General features: G+C 37.4%; 1 protein-coding gene across 1 annotated transcript; it reads right to left on the bottom strand.

The window, feature by feature from the left end:
• Positions 1-718: 718 nt before the first annotated feature.
• Positions 719-25803, bottom strand: LOC306766534 (serine/threonine-protein kinase Nek5; the record flags this gene model as incomplete). Its single annotated transcript, XM_079254314.1, has 22 exons — positions 719-1004; positions 2544-2673; positions 3695-3805; positions 3953-4127; positions 4222-4287; positions 4552-4632; positions 6639-6740; positions 7435-7515; positions 7651-7749; positions 8508-8586; positions 9534-9592; positions 11538-11650; positions 12476-12572; positions 14443-14529; positions 16439-16552; positions 17132-17186; positions 19254-19340; positions 20905-20975; positions 23624-23707; positions 23943-24040; positions 24125-24221; positions 25684-25803. The coding sequence occupies 22 exons, from the start codon at positions 25801-25803 to the stop codon at positions 719-721; spliced, it is 2292 nt and encodes a 763-aa protein (XP_079110440.1).

Here is a 25803-nt window from a genome sequence, read left to right as displayed (position 1 = left end):
AACGCTGAGCAGGCCTGATGGTTGAACTGTAGCATAAATTATTTATGAGATCAGGTACATTTGTGAAGCAATGTGAATTCAGTTCAACAGCACATCATTCAAATGAAAGGAAATGTATTGATTTTATCTGGAAGTTGTGAATTCATATATTTATTTATTATTATTAACAAAACCAACAGATTGCAGTACAATAATATGTGTAGGAATAAGAGTATAATAATAAGAAACAAGAAGGTTAAAAGCCAGTAACTAAACAGGCTGCGTGTTTGGTAGTATGTGACTGGTGCCATGAACATTTTACACAGAGGGAATTGAAATGTTGTACTTTTGATACAACAGGAATCATTTCCTTATTCTCTTTGTAGCTTTAAATCTGCTGGGAGGGCACAAAGAACAATACACCAAAGGAAACTGAACTTCATAATTCATTAATATCAGGATTAAAGGTGGAAAGATGAGAAACCTAGATGAAGTACTGCTTGATTTTAAATACTTATTAATGCCTACTTGCTCTTTTGTATCTTAAAGTGACATTGGTGGCAGGAGTTTAAATCTTTTGATCCGTTTAGACTAAGCACATGTAAACATGGTGCTTTACAGCGTCTCAAATCTAAAACTGCAGGGGAAAATGGTTTATAAGTTTGCAGTTCATTTTCAGATCATTTGTCAATCTGAATTTCTTCTTGTTAGCTTTGCTGAGACCTGAATGTGGCCTGATTCACTCGCTTGCATCCTTATCTGACAGGGACCCACCTGGACCAGCATGCTGACTGCCTCGTCCTCCAGGATTAGATGCACCTGCTTCATGAGAATCTCCAACCTGTGGCTGAGTTTTCCGGCAGTCTGGAGAGCTTCTTGCACCTCTTTGCTCCTTTTCCTCGTCTTCAGCCACCTCTGCCGTCTCTTCTGGCTTTTCATCTGAGCTTGAGTCGTCCATGACGAAGAGGTTTCTCATGGAGTCTGCCACCGCCTCTTTCAGCTCGTCCTCGGACTCCTCAAAGTTCCTGATAAAAAAGCAGCAAATGAAACTGCTCTTGTTTTGCAGATAAGTTAAATATTTATACTAATTTGTGAGCACGGAGGGTTTTCTGTCCAACGGTGTCCTTCAGTCATCTATACCTGGTCCACACTCTTTCATATTTTACATGATTGAAATTGTTCCTGTGTTTAAGATTTAATAAAACCAACAAATATCTGAGAATCAGTTCCTTCTCCTGTGATGTGCACATCACCACCTTTCTTTCCAAAGTCAAACCCAGGACTGGTCTCTTACTCTGTCATAATTATCTTTGAACCAGTCTTCAAAGCACTAAAATTCAATCCTTCCAATACACGATTATGCTGATATATCATCTTTTCTGGGCTATAAGCCGCTACTTTTTTCACATGAATTGAATCCTGTAGCATAAACAATGATCCAGATAACGTATGGATTTTTACAGGCTAATTAGGGCTGTTGCGGGAACAAATTTTGCCATGCGATCGATTGTCTCAGAAATGATTGCGATAAAGAATAACATTGCGCTAAGCGATTATTGTTGTCATTTTGAGACCATTTTCAACTAAAATGACAACAATGCAAGTACACCCTTTTAAAGATCAACATAGTATAATTTCTAAACATTTAACTCGATGTGCAGAATAGTTTATGCTCATCCAGTCTGCTGAAACAGATCAGGATTTCTCCTGCAGTTTTGGCAACGTGGTTATCTGGAACATATGGTCTCTAAACACAATGGCTAAACAGCCATGGTCGTCATTGTAAAGGAGCTGCAACTGCAACTTTATTTATATAGCACTTTTAACACAACCACAGTCTACCAAAGTGCTGTACAGAATAAAACAGAGATAATGATCATAATACAAATACAGAGTGCAAAAACATATAAAATTTCTAAAACTGGTAGAATCATGATAAAAAACAGTCAGATTAATAATGTCAACATCTCAGGTGGTGTTAAAAGCCAATGAAAACAGGTGGGTTTTAAGACGTGAGCTAGTTCTCAGCTGACTCATTGGGTTAAATAAAGATTCAGTTTTATGCGAAATTAAATTATTTCTAAAAACCCATAAAGAACTCCACAGAAATCAGTGCTTTTAGACTCTATTCAGCTAAATTTAATGTCATTTCTGCAGAGGAGTTTATGCGCATTTAGAGCTTTCTGGGGCAAAACTAGTAACAGAAATAATTTACAGGTACTGTTTCTTCTCTATTTTTATGCCTTAATCTAACTCTGTATCATGACCATAACTATTTTTTTTTTACTTCAACAACGTCCTTTGAGGATTTAAGGGTGAATATTTTCTGCATATTTACATGTTTTTAGTAATTACAAACTTTACACACAATTATCATTTGTCCAAATTTGTGGGTAAAAATATTGTTTTATCACTATTTTTGCTAATGGTTGTATGCAGTTAGACTGATTCTTATAAACTGACTCAGTTTGTTGTAAAATAAAACATAAACATGTGGAAGTAAATGACAACATTTAGAACAAACTACGAGTGACGTGAAGTGAACAGAAGTTCTGTTAACTTACGTGTCGTCATCATCAGACCTCGGCTCTAGACGCTCCTCGTCCATCTCCACATCAGAGTCCTCTTCTTCCTCATCCCTCTTGTCCTCCTTCACCTCCGCCTCCCCTGTTTGGTCTTCATCTGATTCTAAATCTGAGAGAAACGGCACTTCGGTTACTACTCAGCCCCTTTGTCTATTCTGTTCTGTCTCATAGTTAAGAACTTCTTTATTTTATTTATTCAAGCTGTTTGAGTTTTTTTTCCCGTTTTGTTTTGAAACACACTGATGACACTGTGATTGTGAGCCTTCTTCAGGGAAACGAAAATGGCCATGGCCCAAATGTCAGTCAGTTTGTTCAGTGGTGTGAAGAGTCCAACCGGAAGCTAAACACATCCAAAACCAAAGACATGGCCAAAGATTTTAGGAGGATAAAAGACACACCAGAGGTCACAACCATCTCTGGTCAAAACGTCAAACTAGTGCAGAGCTACAAATATTTGGGAACTGTGACTGACAGCTCACTCAGCTTTGAGGAGAACTCTGAAGTTGTGTATAAAAAAGGATATCAACGTCTGTTCTGCCTCAGAAAGCGGTCGTGTTTTAATATTGACAAAACAATGCTCTCTCTTTTTGACAGATCTTTTAATGAATCGATTTGATCATTTTCCTTGGTAGCCTGGTTTGGTAATTTGGCTCTGAAAGACAGAAATAAAGTCAGTCAGATTATAAAATGGTCCAGTAGGCTGATTGATGAGCCTCAGCTGAGTCTTGAGGCCCGGTACACCAGGCAGGTACAGCGTACAGCCTCTAATATTGTGAGCTGTGACTCCCATCCTTTATTTGTGGAGTTTCACCTTCTCCCATCAGGACGCAGGCTCCAAGCTGCAGGACAAAACGTTACAGGAACAGTTTTGTTCCATCTGCAGCAGCCCTCCTTCATAAGTTTAAGGATTTTAAATCATGTTTGTCTTTTAATGTAACTATTTATTGATTTTTGATGTTGCGAGCCATTGTGAATGTCAGAACGTCTGTTTATGTGTTTATTTCCTGTTCCTGTCTTCTTTGATACCAAACCTGAAATTACTGTACAACAAATCTACCTACGGGTACAAATAAAATCACCTGAACCTGAACCTGAGGAGCCGGTAACCATAGCAACGAGTGATGCCTGACCTGCTCTCTCTGAGTCCAAAGTTGATGTTGTAAGCTCTGCCCGAGCCAGAGCATTCAGCAGGGTGTCGGGGGCATCGCTCACCCACTGCTTGCGACCTGCCGCTTCTCCATCTGAGGGTGGGAAGACGTGAACATGATCATCACAGCTACTAGATTTACTCAAATTACTTCAATCAACCAAAAGTTTAACATTTAAAATGTGCATTTTAGGTGAATATTTTTACTTTTCCAGTGAAATTTTTAATACATTTACTGGACCTTCTTCAGCATCATCTGCTTCGATGTAGACAGAGTTAACATCCATGTTGGCAAGAGCATCCAGCAGAGTCTGAGGAGTCCTTTGGCTCCACCCTTTTCTCACCTTTAACCAATCCCTGAGCTTCAACTCCTCCCCTTCCAGGAAGCTCAGAGTCCTGTTCAGAGGGTCTGCTTCCTGTTTGTAAGTTCAGCAGAGGGTGAGAAAAGAAATAGACGAGTAGAAGTGATGGAAATGATCTGATTTTTCATTTTTGTCTTCCATCTTTCACCTCATCCTCTTTTCCGGCTCCATTTTTCTCGTCATCATTTAACCGGATCTCAAACATGATTCCTTTCTGTAAGCATGAGGAAAAAGTTCATCTTCGTCCTCACAACTAATCAGACTTTCAACCTTTTACTTTGTTCCCTTGATAGAAGTTTCTTATTTTAACACACTGTGACATGATAAACTCATGTCTTTGAGAAAATGTGATAAATTATTATAATACTTTGCAGTGCCAGTATGATGCTGTGAATATTAATTATTTCAGCACGACATGTGATATTATAAAAAACATAAAATAAAAATCACACTTAGTTAAGATGTTTCTTAATTTGACCTTGTCTTTGTGTTTTCTCTGCAGAATTTTCGTCTGATCTCTCTTCTCTTCTCTGATCTGTCTCAGAGCTTCTTCAACATCCTGCAGCAGGAAACAGACACAGAAGGAAAACATCTGCAACACATCACTGCACTTTTACAGCATTAATACTGTATCCCAGAAAACAGGAAAAAAATACTCTAAGTGTAAATCATGGTGTGACTCTTCCGTCTATATCGTAGAGACACATGCTGTTTAAACACACTGTGGGGTTGGTGAGAATGTGTATGTACTGTATCTAGTGCATTTAAGTACTTCTCATTCAAAACAACTACCTTTCTAGTTGTCCATCTAGAAAATAAAACCTTAATGCCTCCTAAAGATACCTCACAACGCAAAAATAAGGCCATGTGCTCTGGGTATCAGGATGAAGTAAGTTGAAAGAGCATTTCATGGGCCTTAAATTCAGTTTCCCTTTTGAAATTTTGCTGCTCTATTACGACAGCCACTGGCTTTCTGACATTACAGACCTTAGAAACGTTGACGGCAGGACTGTGAATGTTGTTTCCCTTTCAGCTTGTCCCTCTGAGGGGGTCGCCACAGCGAATCATCACTCGGGTGAATTGGCACATGTTTTACCCTTCCTGACCCAACCCTCTGCATTAACCAGACTTGTGACCAGCCCTCAGAGAACAGCTGTGTCCCCCTTAAGACTGCAGCAGCGTAGGGGAGCAGGACTCAAACCGCTGACCATCAGGTCACAACAAAAACAGCTCTACCAGCTGAGCCACTCCCACCCCAGTGGCAGACTGGTAATCAGTATGTTAAATTGTAATGAACTATGGAGGCAACTGGGGAGGAAGACTGTGTGTGTGTGTGTGGGGGGGGGGGGGGGGGGGGGGGGGGGGCATTAATCCCAAACATCCTGTTCTTTTGCTTCTCAAATCAGAAAGTCTGAAACTAAATAATTGTCAGAAAATTACACATCTTGTTCACAAGTCTCTGGGATCCAGCAAAACGGTGTAGCTTTGTCAATGACTGGTAACTATCGCTCAAACCTGACAGCTTAAAACTGCATACATCTGAAATATACCACTCTATACTGACAGCGGAGAAGTGTTTATTACTGAATGTGTGGTGACTTCAGTACCGACTTATGTTTGAGGCTATTTATAATCTTTACAAACTGAACAAAATCCATATGTCAGAAATCTGGCGGTTCTGTCCTCTGAAGACGTGGAGGATGTTTACATCTGTGGATTATTGGTGATGGGGGTTCTGCTGATTGGCGCTGGCGGAGTTCTGATCTACCTCAAGACCGGTGAGATTCTGGCAACAACTGGCAGGCTGCCAGAATTCTGTAATGGTATGGGCCGAGCTAGCAGTGCACAGACTCTCGCGCTGACCGGACTCGACTGTAAGCAGGATACCAGTCTGGCTCATACTGATCATCTGGCCGTGGTCCCAGAGCTGGTCCGCAGAATCGACAACATGGAGAAGATATCTGCTAGAATCAGTGGAAATTGACACCCCCCCCCCCCCATTCGGCTGTTTGGACCTGCCAGCCTGAGATCAGCTATGGACTCAAGGCCGAGGGCAAATTGTTTTCCTCGCCTGGAACCCAAACAACAATCATATCTGGATTCGGCTTCCCAGCAGCCTTGGGCCGGTGTAACCCCCCCTGAGAACGGAAGAAGAGATGTTCATAGACGCTCTGTCCCCCCTCCTCATCCACCCCCAGTCCCCTCCCACACGACTCACCACCTCCCTGGACTTTGTATGTCTTGTTTGAGTTTGTACTTAAATGTATGAGGTTTTTTTCTCTGTGTCTTCGGACTGTGTCATCTCGTGGCGCGGCCCAGAGTCACATGACCTTTTTTCCCTCGAGCCCCCCCATTATCCTAATGTGTCTCTGTTCATATCTGTTATAAGGCGGCGCCAGTGATAAACTGGCTGCGTAGCCTAAGTTTCAGCTTGGTTCTGTATTCTTCTTTCATCATTTATATTACATGTCTGTATAACCTCGGACGAGCTGGCTTGAACTTTGAATTTCCCCTCTGGGATGAATAAAGTATCTTTGATTTGATCAGTATCACACTAATGTTTACCTGAGCAGGTGCTGCTTTATGTTGCTCTTCACCTTCTCCAGAAGGTTCTGGGCATCTGGGCTTGTCCAGTACAAAGGTGATGTGTTTGTTTTGTGCCTGAATCTGAGACAAGATGCTAGTTCATTTCATTCTAATTCCAGTTATATTGGCTGTGTTTTAATGTAGTTTTGTCTTGGTTACATAAATTCAGAAAAGGTGAAACATCACATGCGATGACACCAAACTGAACCCAACAACACCAAAGATCTTTCCCACCTTAACATGGTCAGCCTAATGAAGAAATGGTTGTCAGAAACCTTAAAAAAAACCTGCATAAATACATCAAATAATACTCTGGTTCTACTTCCAGGAGCATCAAGCTGAAAGGAAATACATCATTGTGTGTATTTTGTAGGGCTTTTGTTGTTTTAGCTTTAGTTTTGTTTTACAAAATTTGTTTTGTAATTGTTTTAAAATCTGAAAGGTTTTTAAAATCCAGTTTTAAAGCTGCAAATTTTGTTCAACATCTGTCATCGGATCAAGCTGTTGTCTTTCAGAAGGTGTAAATCACAAACCATTTCAAAAAGCTTGAATTAGCTCCCGCTTTGGGGGCCACACCTTTAAATAAAACCATAAATAATGAGTTAATTAAGTAACCTTTAGTGTTACTGGTGAATAGTTTGTATTGAGATTGATTTAGATGTTTGATTGCATTTTTCACGTATCAGTTTGTCTGTTTTTAACATTAGTTTTATAAAGCACCTAGTGAAACCCCTCCATAAACATAGTGTATTTTATCATAATAAAGTGTGAGTACCTCTGTTTCCGCTCTCTGCCTCATCTGCCTCATCTCCTGGTGATACTGCTGTCGGATGAGATCCAACTGACGCAGATACTCCTGCAAACACAACATCCATTTATAAAGGATTTTAGAACATTGTCTACAGTTTTCTCAGTCATCCTGTTACAGCTGATGAACTCCTGTAAGCTGTTTTCTTTTTTGTAATGACTGATGTGAACTTGCGAGTCCCACCTGCTGTTCTTCCTGCCTCTTGTCCTGCTGCATGTCTTTCTGTTCAGGTGGTCCATCTACCTGCTTCCTGTTGCGCTCAGCTGTGCATGGACGCAGACCCTGACAGTCAGAGAGGTGCGGGTGTACAGATAAGTAAATGAATATGGGGTGAATTATGTCACTTTAATGTTAAAATACTGCCAGCCGGACTGTCAGATAATAACTTTATATTACAATATTAACAAACGTGTACTTCTTCAGGATCTTTCATTATATTTTATTCTATTCCTGAACTTTACTACTACAGTTGTATTATTTTACTGCAGTATGTTCATTTGAAAGGTTTAAATGGTTCATTTTAAGATTAAAATGTACAATAAATTCATCCTAAGATAAAAAAAAATACAAAAGATAAGCAAAGTCTAACATGTATGCTGCATACATGATGAAAAGGATGGAATTACATTAACTACTACGTATGACTGGTGGTCTCAAAGTGCAGGTTTGCACATAGAAACAGTCTCCCACTGCACAGAAACAGCCATAACAGATGATATATGAGAAAGCTGACATGCTTCTCAAAAATAAATACATATTTTTATCTTTCAAAGAGTCTGCAGAGCAGCAAACTTTTTACATTTGCTTTCTACTTACACAGATAATAAAGAATAAGTTGGATCGGTTTGTGTGAATTTTGCAAAGTGCTTTTTTTCAAATCAATCTACACAAGTTGCATTTCCTCCTCACTTAGTATGTTATGACGCCTAGGAGCAGTCATTACTGCATATTACATCTCCAGGGACGCTGCATAGCCCTGCAGGCTGCAACATTCAGACTTTAAGGCTTAACCAACGGCAGACTGTGGGGCTTCTTATTACCAGCTGTTTCTCTGCTCTCAGCTTGTACTGGTTGGCCTCCTGTCTCCTCTGCAGGTATTCATTACGAGCTGCAGCCACACTGACACAACAGGATGTAGAGACATCACACTCACATTAGTTAAGTAAAGGTTTCCCCAAATCAAATATAAAAATCTTACCAGAAGCATAAAGTTATCCCCCACAAAAACTGACTGAAAAACAAGATTATTTTGTATTGTTTTAAATCAAGGTTGTTTATTTTATTTAGTTGTTTAGAATTTGTATCTAAAATGCAGAGTGAACCTTGATAAACATCCAAATGTAAATGTGCCAGAATTAGCTAAATGACTAGTTAGCACCTGTTATTTGTTAAAATGTCAGAGAATCCTGAAATAAAAGGGGCACAAAAAGTCTAAAAAATATGTAAATTGGCTCAGAGATTCTTTTTAAAAGGACTATTGATTATACTAATATGTTTAGCAACTCACAGCTGGTATGGTTCCATAAGATGTGCATCTTGGTCTTCACATAGTTGCATCACATCAGTTACTTTTTCCTGAGGATCTGGAGGAGGACCAGGAGGAGGACCAGGAGGAGGACCAGGGGGAGGACGTGGAGGAGCAGCGTCCTGCTTCTTCCTCCCCTGAAAAGCATCCAGCTGGGCATGGTAGTGCCGGTAAAGACTGGCCGGATGCTGACCACCAAATCTGTTATTGCAGTACAGTTCAAAGATTTGTGTCTATGAAAAAAAAAATTGACAAAAATTTTCCTTTCTCTGATAAAAAATGTGTGAGAAATATTAATGCAACATGTATTACATTATTAATGTTTGCATTTTCAACCCTTTGACTAAATTAATAAATGTTTATTGGAAAACTGTGTATCCAGTTATATCAGCATGCTTTGCACATGTAATGTTACAAGTGCCTTCTTCCATTCAATCTTGCTTTTCACCATTAATTCTGATGGAGATATGAGGTATCACACAGAGATCCTAAAGTCACACAGACACAGCAGCAGCTGCAGACACAGGTCATTCTCTCCCACCTCTGGTTCCCTGCAAACTCTCTGTCTGCAGCTGGTTGGCCAGATCTTTGATGTGGAGGCTGCAACAATAAATACAGGCAGTGTTAGCCCAACAAAGACAAACGAGTAAACGGAAAATAAAAGGATCTGAAATCCAATCCGATATAACTCTGTGTAGCAGCTGGATTAATCTTTTTATGTAGTCATCATTCCAAATGTTTGCATTTGAGAGCAGATTGAAAACAAGTTTGGAAGTTACACATCTGGAGCTCATTTATCACAGATGTTCAGTCGTGGGACTGAAATACAAGATCTTCTTTTGTCTCTTAACTTTCTGTGTCTTCACTGATCTATCTAGTCAGAGCTTTACTCCTACAGGTACTAAGTCAAAGTATAAACAACTGGATCCACGTTCTCAACTTGTCTGTGGTGTAGATCACTAAATGGATCTTACAGTTACAACAATAACATAGACTAGATGGGAAGGAAATCAATTATATCACATTAAAGTAATAAAATCAGCTGAAAATAACTAGAGCACATTAAATAAAAATCTATCAATGATGATGCAACAGATGAGCGAAATAAATGGGGTCTGTTCAGCCAGACACACACCAGTCCCACAATCCCACCAAACAGTTATAAAATATGTAAATAAGGACAGTAAACTTAATCAGTATTAAAAACTCAGTGATCGCTGAAAGCGCCATCGTGTCTTCTCTCCATCTTTTGAGAACTTGAAAATGACCAAACAGAAATCTTTATTCATACATTATTACAATTCATTTTCCTATGTTGATCATGTCAGAACTTCTTAAACTGAACACATCTTATCTACTGTACAAGCTTTATTTTGCCGTTAAGTCAAAATGAATAGTTGACCATTAAACAGAGTTTTGGAACTCTGTTTCACTTAAACCACTCAGGGCCAAACCCATGAAAAAAAATGACAAGAAAAGTCCTAATTTTTACCATAAGGTAATGCAAAAGGTCTTGGAACCTGTGTGTATTAATGTGATACGTTTAGGATTCAAGGATTTAAGGAACTTTATTGTCATATCAGCTCAGATATGAAATTGGAACTGAGGTCTCGGGAATAGCTGAGGGAAGGAAATATGAATATATACTAAAAACTATATAAAAGTATAACTATAAATAGAAGATAAATAAGTAGAAATGTAAGCTAAATAAAAATAGAAATATAAGCTAAACACAATTAAAAATATACACTGAATACAAATGTAGGCTGCATGTGCATGAAGTAGTTTGGAGTATTGCACTTAGTGTTGTTGCATTGGTGAAGTAAAGGTGCTGGCAGTGCATGTCTGGACAGATCTGTTGTCTTGAGGTGGGGTGGGGGGGTTAAGGGGTGCTAGGGTCTACATGGCATGGCTGGAGTTCAACAGTCTGACAGCTTCAGGAGAAAAAACTGTTTTGGAGCCTGCTGATTTTGCTTTGTAGGGTTAAAGTGTTGTGTTGACCTAAGAGCTGATTCCTGGACATTTCCGTGTGATTTGATGCCTCCTGTCAGGATCTTTCAGGGTTTTTTTTTTTCCAGAGATTTAAAGGAATGTGCCGACATGTTAAAATATGCATCACCAGCTTTTTGTTTCATATTAGTGTAAAAGATAAAAACTGTGAGAATCTGTGAGCCTGTTCATAAGTCCTCCAATAACATTATTAATCAACCTTTCGTATTATTATTATCATTCCTGTATCATAACTCCTTGCAGGTCCTGGTCTACCATTTGGTCGAGGTAAATTTGCAGTGACTTTGATGAATTTGTGGAAATAAACCTGCATGAGCATCTCTACCAACTGGTTCGTGTATGTAAAACCAAAACTAAGTGTTTGCTACAACACTGCTGTTTTAGATTCCAACCATTTTAATGTTGTTACATCATTATTCATTTCTTCTTTGTTAAAACACATTAATTCTTTTTATTCTTGTCCAAAACAAAGAGAAAAACACAGAGAAACCTTTTTCTCTGCCCTGTTTTGTTAGTGTGAAAGTTAAAGAGTTACTTTGTAGTGGGCAGGGGTGTTGACTCTGAACGGCACCCGCGGGTTTGGTTTAGCTGGCAGTCTTCTGTTAGCAGGTCTAGTCCTCTCTGCTCCTCTGGCCTTCTGTCTCTTTGCTGGGACAAAAGTAAAGGACTTTCATAAAAAAAAAAATAGATTTTCATTTCTGTTTCAGTTTCTGAGTCAAGTGGAATGTGTTTTTTTTCCACCAAAGTATTGGCTTTTTTTCACAAACGATGTTCAGTTGAAAGCATTGACTTTAATATAAGACAGCCACGGGTTAGAGAAGCAGTGTGTGAAACGTTATGAAGCAACACTTGCAAACAGACACACCCTGTTTTTCAGACCAGCAGAAATCATTTCATGCTGTGATGAAAACAGATAACATTTCAGGCCCAGATCTGGTGTGATTCCACAGAGACTGATTCCTTTTCCATTGGTTTCCCATGAATTTATGAAGTAATCTAAACAGAATCTTTCTTCCCAAAGTCATTTCTTCTGAATTTTTTTTACCCAGCCATCCACAGCAACGGATTTTAGTTCAGTTCAGATTTGCAGGGGAGTGGAGAGGGTTGGGGGCTGGACCCAATCCCATGTGCCTGAAGGTAATCAGATGTGTTGCAACAGTGGATATTACAGCAGTGTCAGTAAACGAGCACTGGATGGTGCTATAATCCATATGCAACAAATGAGAAGAAAATTTTTCACTATAACTGGTGTAGGTCACATGACATATTGAATAGATTGAAAAGGTCTTTATATTTGATATAACTTGTGTCAAATGTTACCTATCCACTGATGCATGCAAAGCTTTAGCCTATTACATTGTTTCAGAGAAATCCCTGCAACAGGACAAAGAGCCCAAACATACAAATATTTGATAAAGAAAGCTTTTTATGACAATGCTTCTACGTTTTGCATTGAACTGTTTGCAGCATTACCTGCCATGTTTGCAGCTTCTGCTCTGGTTTCAGCAGTTTGTGGTGCTGCTGCTCTGTTTTGATACAAAGCTGTGTGACTGAACTCCTCCTGCATCACCTGCAAACACAGGAAACCACACACACATTCACACACACTCACACATGTGCATAACCCTTTAAAAACCCCAATTTGATAAATCAAATAATTATCATAAACATCTGATCAAAAGAAACTTGAAACCTAATTTTTAAACTATTAATCCCAATAAATATCTTTAATACACTCATATAATAAATCAGTGACACTAAATTATTTTGTTTACATAAAAAATATCTGACATCATGAGCTTGTCTTTTTTTAACAAATCAGTCAAGGGAACAGAATAACAACTAAGTTTATCTTGTACCATGTTATACTTCCGGATGTGTATGTAGCAGGTAAAGTTTTAATACAAACACATCCGGTAACGCTGCAAACAGTATAATGTAAAATCAAAATACAGTTCATGTTTATTAAACATTAAAACCACGAACCACCTGAGAATGAAGAGAGGGAACTAACTCAATGAAACAGTGTGACGTCTACATTCACATCTGGATTTTTAGCCACTTTCTTACCAACAGACTGTAACAAACAGACATTATTTTACAACTTCTCCAGTTGCTTTTATGAAAAATAAGAAAGGTAACATATTTTGAAAGACAGATATACAGTTGTGCTCATATTTATTCATCCCCTGACTAAAGTAATAATAAATAAAACTTTTATGAAAATCATTACATTATTTTCTAATTCTACTTCAACAGAAATATTTTTTAAAGCAAACAAATAAGATAATTTATTACATATTACATCACTCATAAAGTAATATTTAGTTGAACAATCCATTAATGTTTCCGCTCCAGTCAGGTGTTTTCTGTTCCTCTCAGTCAGACTTCTGCACCTGTTGACAGGTATTTTGTCCCACTGTTCAACAGAAAAGTGCTCTAATTTCTCCAGGACACATTTGTTTTTTTGGGGTTTTTTTTGCAAATTTTTAGTTATTGTTCCTTTTTTAAGTCTCCAGTTATTTGAGTGATTGTTGTAAATTCAGCCTTTTCTTTAAAGAAAGGGGATGAATAAATATGAGCACAACTGTATTTTGTGCATCACCAAAGACATTTCCACTTATTTATTAGCTGAAATTTCTGAATATCTCCTTATGATGTGTAATATGTCCCATAAACCATTAGAGAAGTGGCAGGCCTGCAAAACGGCACCCAACACCAACTGAAGGTAATACCCTGACACAGGACCTATAAAAAGGCAGTTAATTCATCTACTGGTGGACAAAGCCTCATCTGAAATGCCATAGAAGGGTCACTGTCAAGAAGTGAGTAAAGAGTGAGGCAGTAACTCAAGAACTGGACTGAAAACCAGTGGCATTGCATCTGGTCCATTCTCCCCAGAGCTTGAACTTTAACATAACTGAAGCGGTGTGGGATCGTCTGGATAAAAAGCAGCTAACATCCAAAGACGAGCTTTGGAAAGTTCTTTAACAAGCTGGAGAACTTTTCCTGCCAACTAGTATGGAAGTGATAAATCTAAAGTGGTTCAGACTGTGCTGAGGAATAAAGCTGCTCAGACCAAATCCTCACTTTCAATTTTGTTAGAATTATATAAACTATATTCTTGCTTTGTATTTTGTGTTTCCATTGTGATTGTACCACGAGGTACCATGACACCTTTACATTGTACTGTAAAACAGAAATGTTGCAGAGGAGTTCAAATTCAGACGTCTTATCTAATATTATTTTAAATCAATAGATAACTGTAAATCTACTCATGTTAGTCTGTTTATTCATTTCAGCAGAAAGTGAAATTGATCCCCATCAAAAAGCAGCTTCATGTATTTCTGCATTTCTTTTCAGGCAAATCTACCAAACACAGACAACACCCTTTAACTGACAAACTCTGTCTGAAAGGGGAAACAAAACAGCTTTGTTACCTCAGTGTCCAGATGTTTCCTGATGTGCTTCTCCAAGAAGGGACGTCGGAGGACTGAGCTAACTGAGGGCCGGTCCCGGGGGTTGACCTGAAAAACAGCATTTGTGTGTTTACCTGTCTGCAAAACCACAGTTTAACACATAAACAGCATAATGTTAAAGGTAAAGCGCTAACCCTAACCCTTACTGTTAAATATTCTCTAAATATCATTCAGTCCATTATCACACAACAAATCACATAACAGAATGCAGGAACTAATCTGACATCCTGATATTTAAAGTAAATTTTCTAGCTGATATTGGATTTTACATTTATCATCTGTTTATTTTTACAGCAGCAGTTATGGTGGATGTTTAATAATAAAATATAAAGCTAATTTTTATTGTTAAAAATCTTCACTTGTGATTAGAATAAAAAACATTTGTCTTTGCAAAAATTCAAGTTCTTTTAGGTGTGATAGTAAGTGCAGAGGTGCTACAACTGGCCGATTAGTTATGATTATGTCGACTAATAAAATAGTAAACAACTAATTAAATAATTGACTAATGGTTTATCTTTTTAAGCTTTGTTTTGCTGTCACAACTTGTGCTGCACCTTCTGCTGCCTTTCTGTCCTTTATGCACATGAGCAGTTGTGGCCGTGTCATCGCCGCTAAAATTATACCTAAACACTGATATCATGGCAAGCTCGAGTGTTTGGGAGAATTTTATAAAAATTCAAGTGATGCTAAATGCTAAATGCTAACTTTTAGCATTTAGCCTACCTTAACAAGGTAAAACTTGTGATGGTAGGACAGCGGTGTACAAGCATCTTAAAAATAAGCATGGTGGCGTTCAAGCTGCAGATGAGTGGTTATGTAAGAGCTGCTGCATGCTGGAACCATAAACTACAGTTTACATTTAAATTGATTAGTCGATTTATTAAGAAAATAAGTGCTGACTAGTTGATTTTTTAAAATAATTTGACAGCCCTAAGTAAGTGTGATGGAAATAGGAAAAGTATGTTGTAAGGCTTCCTTCATACCTGTTCGTTACATTTCCCTGTTCATCACCAGCAGCTATCAGTATTTAATCCAATTCAGCGCTTTACCTTTAACATTGTGCTGGAATATACTTGTGCTAATCTGACACAAAATCTGAAGTCTGTTTTAAATAATATAGTAGAATATTAGTTTTTCTAAAAGCAAAGCTGCTAAAAATCCAGATGAATTCTGAATAAATTAACTGCGGGTCATCTTTGTTCAGATGTTCTGAAACACTTCCATGTCAGCTCATGAAATCATTTCATAAACAATAAGATCTTCTGGTTTATTTACAGTAAATCAACAGTGAAAATTTTCTGTATGACTCCTACGAGCTTGTTTAGGATTTACTTAAGACTAATGTTTTATTTATTTATTTTTATTATTTTTTTTTTTTAAATAAACAATAAAATAAATAAATAAATAAAAGTTTTTAAAAAGGCTTACGTTTTCTTTTTTTTCCATTTTTTATTATTTATTTTTTAAAAAAATAAAATAATTAAATAAATAAATAAAAAGGTTTGTTTTTTTGTTTTTTAAAAAAAAGGCTTTCTTTTTATTTGTAGGTGTCTGCCTTTTTTTTTTCTTTAGACGGGATTAAAGTTAAAAAAAAAAAAATGCTTATAATTTCTTCATAAACAGAATTGTGTGACAAGTATTTCCACCAACAGTGACATAGCAGACTGCAACATCTACTGTAGACAATAGAAGCTTCCTTTCATGCCGCTCAGGCAAACATCCTGAACAGCTGCTAAAATTATTTGTGACATTTTAATCTTAAACAAAAACCTGCAACTGGGTCAGTGGTTTATCTAAAAGAATACAGTATAATGTTTAGTGGGATTAAAACTAGAAACTAATAGAAATTAATGCCAAAGAAAGAATCTGTTAAAAATCCAAGCTCAAGGGCGTGTGCTGTGTACACACTTTTTTTTTTTTTACCTCAAACACACACATAAAGAAAACGTATGCCAACCTTGAAGAGTTGGGTGACTAGCAGGCGGAGGTCATGGGAGTAGCGGCTGGGTACTGGTGTGTAGCGGCCTCTGCAGATCTTACTGACCAGCTGCCGCAGGCTGCTGCCTTCAAACTGCAGGCGACAAAAGCACATCATCATCTGACAGCATATTAAACGGTAACTAAAATAGTGAAACAATAATAATGATAACATTAATAACAATAATACTGCGCTGAACTGGTGAGCTGTCCACAGTGTACCCTGCCTTTTGTCCAAAGACTGCTGGGATAGGCTCCAGCTTCCCCGCGACCCAGATTAAGCAGGTAGGATGATGAATGAATGAATGAATAAAATAATAATAATAATTTATAGGTCCATTTAAAGTGAATATAGTATCAAAACAATGCATTTAAAATGGTCCGTTGTTTAACCTCCTCACTGATATGTTCAGTTCTGTTATGATCCACTTCTGCACATGATTAAAAACATTTTCTCCTTGCTTTGAGTGACATGACCTCCCTTTTTTACTTTGATCCCCATCAAAGCACAGTGTAGATGTCTGTGGAGTCACCTTTTGGGGTCTTTTCAGCATTTTTACAATGAAGTTTTGTGAGGTGTATTAGTGCACAGCAGCACAAGTGCCTACAGGACAGTTTAATGCAGCTGTGAGTGTAAAGCAGCTGTTGATGTGCAGGGTGCGGTGAGTCTTACTGGATGCCTCAGGGCGCAGAGTTCATACAGGACGCACCCCAAAGACCAGATATCCCTGTAGAGAAGATATCCACAGAAATACAAGCAGATATTAATCTAACTGAATCACCCTTATAGACAAACTGTCTGATTTTTATTACATCAACCACAAATATCCTCCCAGCTGATGTTTTTCAGCCCAGCACATTAATCAAGTGTGTCTCTGAGTTCATCCTAAAACACCACATTCAGTACATCTTACATAACGCAACATGTTTCTTGTTGAAACAGGATGTCAAAAACAGAGTTTATAATTCCCCTGAGCTAAAGTCATAAACATGGGAAAAAAGCCACAATGTTAAGAGCTGTGAAATCACTAAACCGAGAACACCACTGATAGAAAAGTCCAGTAAAAACATTCTGGCATTTGCCCTCTTGGCTCAGAATCAAGTATGAGGGAGAGTGTGTGCGTACTCCAGTACTGATGTCTTTGTGAGGACCAAAACCAGTTTAGACCTTGAGAAGGAGGACATGTTAAGATCAGGGTCCAGACTGGAAATGATGTCGATAAGCATCTCTGTGAGGGAGTGTGGGATGAAGAAAGCAACTCTGATCTTAGCTTTATAAAAAAAAACAAAACCACAGAGTGGAACAGAACAACGATCCACACAAAGGGGAGGTAAAATGGTTTCAGACATGTTTGCATGAGTAAATTTACTGTTAGCAGGCATGAATGTGAGTCTGTATGTGTCTGTGCGCGTTCTGACTGAGATGAACACCCCTTTTGGTGAATGTAATGCAGCTCAACCTGATCATGTCAGCATGATTACACAACCAAGAATTATTATTACGCCCACAGGCTGATCAACAGCCACAGCAAGGGAAATTCACAGGGTCAGAACTCCATTCAGCTGGGCAATCTGAAAACTTCATGTAGGGCCACTGTAGTATTTAGTATATATATATATATATATATATATATATATATATATATATATATATATATATATATATATATATAGTAGCTGAAGCATGAATGTACTTGACTCGCGACAGCACCTCTTCACTTAAAAATAAATGTCTTACCTGAGCCAAAAACTATTTAGAGCGTCTGAACTTGTTCTAAATCCCAGTGCATGCATGCAACAGTGTTTCCAACCACTGCACACTGGTTCCCACATACCAGCAGACTTCCCTCTCAGTTTAGATGGTGGTCTATGAGGGAAATGTTTTAAGGGATGGAGGGGGGTTTTTGCAATTCATTGCAAAATTGTGACTGACGACTGGAAAAAAATATATCAGGACTAATGAGCAACCTTAGATTGATCTGTATGAAACTATGTTAGAGTGCTGAATAAGAAAACATGTTTAAATAAAGTCACTTCAGAAAAAAAGCAGAATTAATTTATTTAATTTAAACTGGTCATATTCACACTGTAACAGTATTATTTTGAGTTTGTGGAGAGAAAACATCCAATATAGCTTTTATTATGAATAATAACAGCCCTAATATAAGTATATTAAATGTGGAGGGGCTTATTTATTGTCTCAGATTTCACCAGTAAATGAAAACTTAAAAATAAATAAAATAAAAATAAAATAAATGACATTTTCCAAGCAGTTGTTTAAAACACTGCCTTACACACACCAGAATTATACAACTTAAATTTAATAAACTTTACCAATCTTATTCTATATTCTATTTGTTTTTACGTTTAATTTATCGTAATTTTCATTCTAAAAACAGTCAAATATATTGACTTTCATAATAACACGTTGCATTACGTGAGAAATTCCTTATTCATCAGGTGCTAAAAATAGATGCCAAAAAACCCCTTTATTAAAACTTAATTAAATAAATTATATGATCATTTAGAAAAAGAAAAAAAAAGAAAAAAAAACGATGACAACAAAAGAAAGTGCACACATCAAATCACTGTAGTTAATTATAGAACAGAGATGTGATGGAAAATCAACCTACAGAGTCTGGTTTGACTTTACTGTCATGATTATCATCATCTGATTATAGGAAGCAGTAAGAGGATAAAAGGATGATGCCGTTGGCGGTGTAATGTTTTGTCTGACACCTGTACAACCGGATCACTGCCACACATAACGGTATCTGGGAGATGAAGATACGCACGTTTTGTTGTTGTAGGGCCGACTCTCGCAGATCTCTGGGGACAAGTAGTACGGTGTCCCAACACAAGTCCTGGCCAGCTCCATAGTGCTGCACAGTTTACAAAACCAGCACATCCAGTCAACATCCAACACATACACAAAGTGTCTTTCCATTAAAACTCTAACTATTCCTTTTCTAGCAACAGTACAACGATGTCACACTGGATGGACTGCATTATTTGTGGGGACCCCTTTAGAAAAACTGACTAAATGTTGTCCAGATAGAAGTTTCAAGCTTTGCTAACATTTGTCTAACATAGTTGATTTAAAACGAGCCTTCTCTCTATAGAGATGAGGAGAAGTAAACAAAACCTGCTCTTTTATGTTTTTTTTTAACATAATTAATATAAAAAAGAAAATGTCAGCACACGGACTAAGATAAAATATGTTAACGACTTGAAGAAGAGTTGAGCGTCTGTAAACTTCAGACTGGGTCTTTGTTTCGGTTCCCATATTAACAAACAAAAGCTTCTGCACCTGCTGTGAGAGACAAGCATCTCCGCTTCAGCTTCAACTGTGCCACAGCCACAGTAAATCTTGATTTTTTTTCTATGTGGTCTCTATTTTTACCGTGTGAATGAAGCATCAGAGAAGTGGATTTAAGTAAGTGTGTGTCTTTGAGATGTTTTGCCAGTAAGTAAGCAACATGTCACAGACATAAAAAAAACTATTCATGGGTGATGACAATCATTAATAATGATCATAACTCTTTTCTTTTTTTTGTGTCAACAATCTGACCACTCTGAAGTTACAGCTTGGTAACTTTATGTCCGAACGTCTGCAGTCACAACTAACAGGAATTAGAAAGAACTGTGGCCGTTACCAGAGCCTGATGGCTTGATGCCTGGCAGCAGGAAAGCTCTTTATAGAAATACTACTTGGTTCTCTTTGTGTGTGAATTTAATACAACTTCAGGTCATATTTGTTCAGAATGATATTGGAGGGTTGACAAAGTTACAAATACGACTGCATAACACACGTGTTTTATTCACACATGTGTTTTATCGAAGACACATGTGTCTTTGATCCGAAGACTCGGGTCAACTAGTCCAGACTAGAGTCCAGACTAAACATGGAGAAGCAGCATTTAGCTGTTACGCTGCAAACAAGTGGAACAAACTGCCAGTGGAGATTAAACCAAATGTAGAAACTTTTAAATCCAGGTTAAAAACATCTCTTTTCTCATGACATCTGCACAGTAACTTTGACTTAATTCTGCATGTAATTATTTTAATATAATTTATGATTTTATTATGATTTTGTTATTTGTATTTACTTTTATGCTTTTTTTCTGTAATGCTTTTAATGTAAAGCACTTTGAATTGTCTTGTACATGAAAGGTGCTATACAAATAAACTTGCCTTGCCTTGTGTGTTACACAATTTGCCCTACGCTGAAACTGCCAGTCAGAGCGATTCACCACCGGCAGGCTATCATTTCCACAGCCATGTGTTTATGTGTCCTGATCGAGTTTGTGGAATGATAATCAGTTGTTTGGAGGTTTTCCATGTGTTATTGTGTTCAGTGATGGACAGCTGCACTGTGTGTGTGTGTGTGTGTGTGTGTGTGTGTGTGTGTGTGTGTGTGTGTGTGTGGAGAAGGCACCGACTTACTTATTCAACATTCTTGCGATTCCAAAGTCCCCCAGCTTTGCTTTCATCCCTCCGCTGGTTAGGAAGATATTCTAGACCAGAGGGAGAGCAGCAATGAAAGCATGCTTGTGTGTGTGTGTGTGTGTGTGTGTGTGTGTGTGTGTGTGTGTGTGTGTGTGTGTGTGAAAACAGATATGACTGATGATAGATAGTGATGGCTGCGAACAGAGATGCAGTCTGCGGTCGGTCTTGCTGGGATATTCTTGGAGCTGGCACACAGTAGGGTCTTTGTTCAGAGCCAAACTGATCTGAGGTCAGTTCAGCTGTACAATCCTGTGAGGTCTGTAATGATAATGCTTGTTAATTAAAACGCTTAGCCTCAGGGACTGTGGATAATGTTGTTCTGCATGTATGTGCCCTGCTAGGAATGCATGGACTACACTGAGGGTTTCATGGCTCACATGAAGCGGTCGGCTCAGTTTACGATCAAACGCTGTGGCTTCGGTCTGTTACTTTTCATCTTATAGATCAGTGCTTCTCGGATTTTCTATGTCACGTACCACCTTGGAAGATTTTAACCTCTGTAAGGACCACCTTTATGGTGACATTGGAGAGGACTTTCCCATTTCCATTGGCTTTAGGTGGAGTTAAGTTAGTGAGAATATAATTTCCTGCTGTGTGGTGGGAGCTGTGTTTGTAAAAGGGATTCATCACCAGAACGGACATTTAAACTTGATCACACAACTCCAGTGAAAACCCTCAGCAAAGTAATTAATAACCATGAGGTGTCTGAGACTTTTTTTGTTCTTCGGATAGATTTGATTTTGATTTTGACTTTATTTATTTATTATTTCTGTTTCTATGCTTCTTTTCCTTTTTTGCTGCTGGAAATTTTAATTTCCCTGTGGGAGTCTTCCCAAAGGGATCAATAAAGTCTAAGTCTGATTTTCCTTTTAAACAACACATTTTTAAAAGATTTTAAAATATACCACATCCATCTATATGATCTAATATTTGGTTTTTATTTTGCTTTAACCTGCTTTGGTAATACATTGGGCCCAAAATGCTGTAAAAACAATATCCAAATAAAAAAAACTACTATTCATAATGTTAAAAACATAATGTTAAAAAAACTTTTTTTGTAAAGCAAAATGACAAAAAGGCTTAATATATCAAAATAAATGCAACACTTGTCCATCCTAGTTTTATGTTTGAATGAGTGAAATGAGTGAATTTTTTTTCTTATGTTACTTTTTTATTCCAGCATTTAGAAAATGTCATGTGACCCAATCATGCTAGCATGATCACAGACCCCTAGCGGAGACTGTTTCTGACTTTTCGTACGTCAACAGTGAAAACATTATGACTACAAACCAATTTATATAAAAAATATCTTGCTACGTAAAAAATTCTGTTGGATCAGCTGATGTTGGCTCCAGTGTCAGACTTGACTACTTCTGATTTCTTTTAAATGATAGCAAGCAAAGAGAAGCCTATCTTGCCATCTACAATTTTTTTTTGTATTTGTATTTATTTATTTGTTTATTTCATTTCATCTTCAGTTTAACTTTACATTGTTATACATAACAAATAGGCACAGATAGAAGATTAAATCTTGTATAATCTGCCCCATAAAGCACTGTTCAAATAATAATAATAAGTTGATCTGATTTCACTAAATTAGATTAACCCCCACCCTAACCAGGTCACCACACACTACTTCAACAATAAAACACAACAACTGTATGCTATGTTAATGGAATACCAACATTTCATCTATACCACATTTTGTAAACATAAGTTTACAATGATTTAAATCTTGCACAAGATTTTTTTTCATAATTCTACTTTTTTCAAAACAAATTGCAGAGGAATAAGATTTAATCAGCTTCTGGTACCTGAATATTTACTGGCAACTTTCCAGTATAACCCAGTCAGGAAGTGCAACCACTGCTGCTTACAACAACATGCCTTCAGAGCTGTGACGGTTGACAGAAAGCAGTGGCTTGAAGCTAAGCCCTCTTCCTCCCAAAGTTATTAAACTGACTGTAACACATTGAATAGTTAATATAAAAACTAAATCTGGCACATTTTAACCAGACATAAGACATTACACAGCAGTGAAACTTGGAAACAACGTCAAAGTTGTCAACAACCGTTTTCAGACCTGTTAAAAAAAAGTTTATTGGAATTAACTGGTGAAAAGCCAGTTTAAGAAAAGTGTAAAATCTGTAAAATAAGTCCAGTGACAAAGACAAGACATCCAGAGAACCTGAGTCAAAAGAGCGTCCACATATTCACAAAGTTTATCCAAGAGAGGCTGTTACTTCACAGCTGAAATGTTCTCACATGGAGGTCTGAGGCACTTTTTTCTCTTTACTGCAATTTAAGTTAAGTTAATACATAAGAACTATTCACCAGATTATTCTACTTTTACAGTCTGATACGTTTATTTTAGGATCAATACATAGTTGATTATGGTAGGTTTTTCAGCAATTTAAAAAGACAATAGACCTGAAAAGTCTGACTAAAGTTTACACAGAAGAGAAAATGTGCCAAAATCAAATCCAAAACACAGAAAGTCCATTGTTGTGTTTGTTACTACTGTCTAACATTTATGTGCTAAAAGATCGATATGTTCATTATTTATGATCTCAAGACTGTCTTAGCTAAAGAAAACGGCGGTTCTGAGCTTTAAAAGGATGTTTGAGAATGCAAAGCGGTGCTGTGGCGAAGTTACCTGCGCTTTAATGTCTCTGTGGAGAATCTTCCTGTCGTGGATGTGTTTGAGTCCCAAGCAGATCTGAACAAACCAGTCTATAATCTGAGAAACACACACATCATGTTTACTTTGGGACTCCAGTGAATCCCTCTCGAATAACACTGTTAAAGATAATTCCCACATAAATGTCAGTATTTTTATTACTGAGGTTGTTATAGACATTATTGTCTACACAAAGTATCAGTCCCACTTTAAATCATTACATCTTATTGTAAAGGTCATATTGGTTTAAGGTCAGAGAAAAGGAAAGATAAGGGTTGTGTTTGGGATAGTGTACCTTCTCCTCAGTGAAGGGAACTCCTCTCTGCATGTTGATCTTGTCCATCAGATCTCCTCCATCACAGTACTCCATCACTATATACAGGCAGCCTCTCTCTACAGAGATGTAGGAAACACTAGAAGACGGACTTAAACATTCATGAGTCAGTAGATATGGTGGATGGATGTTCCTATTCTCACCTTGAAATGATGTGAGGAAGGAAACTATGTTGGGGTGTTCCATCTTTGACAGGAGTGTCACCTCTTTCTTGGATGCCTCCTTTTCTCTTGCTGACATCTAAGCAGGAAACACACTTTTAAACCAACATTAATAAATTAAATTAAAATGAAATTATTAGGTCTTTGAATGATGCCTGCTTTAATATTTTATTACAACAATATATCCTGCATGATGTTTTTGTTTTTATTTTAAGGCAAATCAACATTTGCAAGGTATAAATTGCTAAGGATGATTCACAATATATCTTTAATTCTTATGCAGAATGTGAAATCTGTGCTTGGATAAAACATTAACAAGAAATATAGACAAAATGTGTTTTTGTCTTCAATTAATCTAATAGAATGTGCATTGCAACTTAAAACAATTTAGCCCCACAGTGTGAGGATGATGTACTTGAGACATAAAGTGGGCAATATTTAAATTAAACAAAAATGTATACATAAAAACTACAATGAAAGAGGACAGGATATTTAAAACATTAAATAAAAATATAAATAATTTTTTCACATCTGAAAATAAAAATGTAAAGTTGGAAAACTTTCTGATCAAAGGTGATGCTTTACAGCAGAGGTGTCCAGCTCCGGTCCTCGAGGCCCAGAATCCTGCAGGTTTTCTATGTATCCCTGCTCAGACACACCTGATTCAAATTAATTAGTAGTAGAGCTTAATCAGTTGTGCACGTCATTGGCTGTTTGATCCATTTAGTTCCTGTGTTGGAACAGGAATACATGGGAAACCTGCAGGACAGCGGCCCTCGAGGACCGACTTTGGACACCCCTGTTTTACAGTTTAAGCTTTGCATTTAAAGTCGTCAAAACTTTCAGACATGCTTTAGCAAAACTATTAAATGCTAAAAAGGTTACTTGAAATTCAAATGAATGTGGATATAATGGCATATATATGTGTTTTCTAGTCTTTACTTTCTACTTGGTTAGTTAAGGTTTTACTCAGGTGTATTGTAGTCATCTATACGTTTTCAGATAGATCAGACACTTCATATCTTTAAAGATCTTGCTGTCATCCTGTATCTTTAGTGTGGTTCTGCCGTAAAAGATGTGACATTTGCTAAAAACTAATAGAAAAAAAATGTTCAGCTGATCCTTGAATACATCCTGAGTTGATGAATCATCCAGCTGTTGAAGCAGATGTTGTAGAAACACCTCCAAACAGGACTGAAGCCAGTTGGAACAGTAATCAATAGTATTTATTAGATATTAGACATAGAAAATGTCATGAAGGAGTAGTTGCAATGCACCAAAATAAAAAAAGAAATAAAAACTATTCCTGTCTTTCATAACAACAGAAAATAGTCATTGTTGATATTATTAATTAACCTTGCTACAACATTTAAACAAGAACAGAGAAAAAGGATGACTTTTTGTTAAATCCAATTTTAAAAAAACATTTAACTTGAACTTTTAAGTCTTGATGGCAAATTTCCATTAAACATTTGCTTTACCTTAGCGACCTGCAGCCAGAAAAGGTGATCTAAAACACATACTAAAACACACTGCTGTACCTTCCTCAGGCTGATCTGTTTGATCACACACTGCTTGTCACTTCCACTCTTGTGTCTGACCAGGAAAGCTTTCCCAAATGCACCCTCTCCAATCTGTCGGACAATCTCATAGTTGTCCAT

This window comes from Telmatherina bonti (genome assembly GCF_933228915.1).
Source record: "Telmatherina bonti genome assembly, chromosome: 15".
NCBI lineage: Eukaryota > Metazoa > Chordata > Actinopteri > Atheriniformes > Telmatherinidae > Telmatherina > Telmatherina bonti.
This window is presented reverse-complemented; position numbering and strand designations above follow the sequence as displayed.